We start from the raw sequence: 4,075 nt of genomic DNA, 5'->3' as shown, positions 1-4,075 counted from the left end.
GTGTGTGTGTGTGTGTGTGTGTGTGTGTGTGTGTGTGTGTGTGTGTGTGTGTGTGTGTGTCTCGCTAAAGTATTCATAGCCAGTGAACTTTTCCATCTTTTGACACATTACAACCACAAACTTCTATGTATTTTATCAGGATTTTATATGGTAGACTAAAGCAAAGCAACATGTATCTGTGAAATAGAAGGAAAGTGATACTTGATTTTTATAATACAATTTGCATTTGCATTCAACACCTTTTACTTTGACATCAGAAGTCCCCTAATTAGTAAATAGACTCTGCCTCAATGTAATCTAGAGGTAATTTCTCTTCTAGTCGTCTTGCAATTGGAAGATTGCAGGTTTGATTCTAACTTCTGCACAGATGTAGATGTGGACAATGCACTTAACCCCAAGTAGCTTATTAATGTGCTCACATTTGTAGTTTAAAGTCATTTTAGTGGTCAGTTTGGCTGAAAAAGCATGTAAATGCATTCCATTTACCATTGAATCGAAACGCAACATAAATTCAGCTGTTCTGTGAAGGACTGAGAGGTTTGTTAATGAACAACCAGCAAGTTGTGGAGAAGTTTAAAGCAGGGTTAGGCTATAAAGCAATCCCAGGTCTGAACATGCCCTACAAGAGCAATGTTCAATTCACCATCAAGAGAGAGAGAGTATATGTCTGTGTATATATACTCTGTCAGGCCAGGCAAGGGTAGCATTAAATCAGAGAAGCAGCAAAGAGTCCTGTAGAAGAAGATGGGGCTCTTTTTAAGTTTCATGCTTCTTGAAGCAGTAGGAAACTTGAAAAGGTAGCCAAAGATTCCCTCTCCAGCAGGGCAGCAACCCTAAAGGCACAACCAGATATACAATGGAGTGGCTCAATGCAATGTGTTAAAGTACAGACTAAACTACAACTTAAAATCTGAGGCAGTTGCTCTGCTTCCAATCGGATCAAACTCAAGCCATTGTGTTAGGAAAAATTCATGCTAAATTTTAGTCTCTAAAACAAACATATCCTCAAAGAAGGGATAAATACAAATACAAGCCACACTTATTGGATATTTATTTCCTTCTTGTTTACAATTTTTGAGCAACTTTATGCTGTCCTAGCCCTTAAATTCCAAAATAATACATTGGAGTTTGTGGTTGTAACATGACAAAGAGTGAAAGACTTCAAGTTGTATGCATATATTTTCTTGCAAGGCACTCTAATATCTAGGCATTTAAATCTTTCGGTACTTTTTCCTTTTATATAACAAACAAAACATGGTTTTGATACCAAGTTCTGACAATCAAACGTTTCTGAGCCACTTCCAGTCAAACATGTATATTAACATATTTTGGATTAAGTTATCTCTGTATATTATGAGGACACAGATTAATATTTATTTACACATTTAAACAGCTACATTGGGTTTTTTACAAAAAAAAAAAAAAAACACTTTTAGAGGAAAATGAAATGGTGTATGTGGACGTTAAATGCCAAAAGCGTCATTCCAAATAAATAAAAAAAAGAATTGTCAGAAAGACAAATAAAACCTGCAAATCCGCAAGTAAAACATCATTTTGGGAAATTTAGTGATCCGATCATTGTAACAAACAGCCTTTGTTTCCTCCTCAGTGATGATAATGACGTAAATAGAGGCTTTTGAGTACCTCCTCGCTGAACTGGTAGGTGAGCTTCTTCTTCACTTTTTTAATCTCTCCTGTTTTGCCATAGTTCCTCAAGGCTCTGGCCATTTTTTGGTAGGTCATTTTTTTGCGGTTTCCCTTCTGGATGCCCCAGTGGGTCGCCAGAGCCTCTTTGTGTTTGGTGGAAAACTGGAAGATGCCCTTGTCCTGGTCCACCCACCAGATGCTGTCGCTCATGTCGCCCTTTCTGAGCAGGTCCAGGAGGAACTGGTACAGGCGGATTTTCTTCTTGTTGCCTGGAATGGGGAATCACATATTTTGTTTTTTTAAGATTTCAGTAAAAAGGGGAAAAAAATGAGATCATTATTATGTCATACATTTACACATTTGTACCTGGGTCTTTCCTGAATGAGCAGTTGTAATCTTCATACTCATCCTCCCCCTCTGACACTTGCAGCGGGGGACTGACGGCTCTCTGGTCCTCCTCTGAGTAGTAGCGTCGAGGTGAGGCCAGCGGTGGGTACTGGTAGCACAGGGATGGGGTGTAATATGGGATCTTTAGGGGAAATTTAAAGCATTTCAGAAAGCCACTTTTTGAAAGAAGGTTTTGCAATCATGCAATGTCTGATTTTTTTTTTTTTTTTTGCTTAAACACAGCTATTGTCCTAAAAGAGGAAGTTGCTCTGCCAAAATAGATTCCAGTGCTCAGCAACAACACGTGGTGTGGATGACATTTCAGTGAAAATGTCCCAGGCTTTCCACAACATGGAGGGTGGTTGTTGAAATCACAGTCAAGAGTCATTATTGTTTTTATGAAAATAGCTTTGGATTATTTTGGTTTTTATTTGCAGCTAATTCTAAAGAAAGTATGGATTCTAAAACCAGAGCAACAGCTGACATAAGGTGTTTTGGTCAGCTCAAAAACAATAACTACTGTGAGATTTTAACACTTTAAAAGCATAAGAAACATCAGACATTTTCTGGCTGATCTGTTAATTCTTGTGTCAAGCACAGACAAACTCACTTGTGATGACAGGGTGAGTGGAGCCAGTGGCGTCTCCAGGTGAAGGTGCAGAGACTCGCTGCTGAGGGGGAACGGCTGGATGAGCTGCTGAGGAGACACGGCCTGCAGCTCCGTCAGGTGATTCGCGGGGGAACCCTCAAAGTCCGGCGGCTGGACCCGGTCAGAGTGGAACGGCCATCTATGGTCTGACAAGTGAGGGATGTTAGAGGTGTGTGATGAGTTATCATCTTGTTAAAGCAGTAAATCCCATATTCTCACCTTCGTAAATCTCCCCCACGCTCAGGTAGGGGTACAGGTCAACCGGCGGTCGATAAGTCTCCGGCTCATGTGGAATAGCATCCTCGGATGCCTATTGGAGATTTAAAATTATATGTTTTCCAATCGAATAGATATTACTGCTTGGACAATTTAAAAACAACCTCTCAACATATTTGGATTAAAAATGGCTAAATTATAAACATACATCCCTGTAAAGTCCACACAAAGATAAAAAAAAAATTCAGGTTTTCTAATCAGTATGTTTAACTTTGTGTCCTAAACCTGTAAAACAATCAGTGAAATCCCTCCAGCCTCCCTCTCTCCTCTGACCAAACACTCATCTCTCCATTTAGCTAAAATAAAGCTATAAAATAGAAGCACTTACAGACGTTATGACAAAGCCATCCATCATGTAAACAAGGCAGCATGAGAGTCTTGACTTTTACAGCTTGTGATAAAAGTTATGTTTTTCCTATTGCTACACTGAGAAACACGCAATGTCGGCTTCAGCAGGCAAAAATGGGAACTGAAAGTGAGAAATCAGCTAAGCTGGACCCTATGCAGGCGACATTCATAACACCCAATTGTCAAACTCATATGATCACCTAGTTCCTGATGGCCACTGATTGGTTTTAAATGCATTTCCTGCAGTTTTTTAAAAGTTCAGACATACAGCAAACCAGAGAGAAACCTGCTCACTGTTTGACTGGGTGCATTAAAAGGTACATTTGTTATCATACCTTTAAGAAAATGGATTTGCGACTCTTTCTGAGGAGTAGATCTACGTGTGCTGTGATGTGATTACATTTTAATAAAACATAACTTTTTCAGACAGGGTTTATAAGTGAGCAGGGAAGCAGTGTTCCCCTCTGAACCTGCTCCATGAAATGAGCTGATCAGTTGATCTCTCACACACAGATTTAATGCCAGTCACACCTCAGTATGATTAATTCATGATGGATTTTTTTTTGTGATTATTATTTTAAGCATACTGCTCTCAGGAGCTGAAACCAAAAGCGAAGTTTGGATCCTCGCTTGTTCCCCTTTTAGTTTGGCATTCTGGTTTCAATAGAGGAAGTTCTGACCATGAGAATGAAACCAGTGAAAACATGACTGAAATGGTCTGAGGCTCCGTGTTCCTTTGAGTCCCTTTTCCAAGCAAGCTGGGGGGTG

At 39.7% G+C, this 4,075-nt stretch overlaps 1 protein-coding gene across 2 annotated transcripts; it reads right to left on the bottom strand.

Moving 5' to 3' along the window:
* Positions 1-1,034: 1,034 nt before the first annotated feature.
* spi1a (Spi-1 proto-oncogene a) lies at positions 1,035-3,514 on the bottom strand. Of its 2 annotated transcripts, none has more exons than XM_008412036.2 (5): positions 3,288-3,514; positions 2,903-2,993; positions 2,645-2,829; positions 2,014-2,143; positions 1,035-1,916 (listed from the first exon to the last, which is right to left on the bottom strand). In XM_008412036.2, exons 1-5 carry the CDS (start codon positions 3,312-3,314, stop codon positions 1,606-1,608), a joined length of 744 nt encoding a protein of 247 aa, XP_008410258.1. In that variant the 5' UTR covers positions 3,315-3,514; the 3' UTR covers positions 1,035-1,605. The 2 variants fall into 2 exon arrangements, with proteins under 2 accessions (XP_008410258.1, XP_008410257.1); XM_008412035.2 differs by having other exon boundaries at positions 2,014-2,176; positions 3,288-3,509.
* Positions 3,515-4,075: the final 561 nt, after the last annotated feature.

This window comes from Poecilia reticulata, linkage group LG6 (assembly GCF_000633615.1).
Source record: "Poecilia reticulata strain Guanapo linkage group LG6, Guppy_female_1.0+MT, whole genome shotgun sequence".
Taxonomy (NCBI): domain Eukaryota; kingdom Metazoa; phylum Chordata; class Actinopteri; order Cyprinodontiformes; family Poeciliidae; genus Poecilia; species Poecilia reticulata.
The sequence above is the reverse complement of the archived record's forward strand: the minus strand, read 5'-3'. Positions and strand labels throughout refer to the sequence as shown.

Coding starts and splice junctions, on each gene's coding strand:
- spi1a (XM_008412035.2), bottom strand. CDS start 3,314: ATGATGGATGGCTTTGTCATAACGTCT. Junction 2,177..2,644: donor CACTCACCCTGTCATCACAA/GTGAGTTTGTCT, acceptor TTTCCCCTAAAG/ATCCCATATTACACCCCATC. Junction 1,917..2,013: donor CTCATTCAGGAAAGACCCAG/GTACAAATGTGT, acceptor TCCCCATTCCAG/GCAACAAGAAGAAAATCCGC.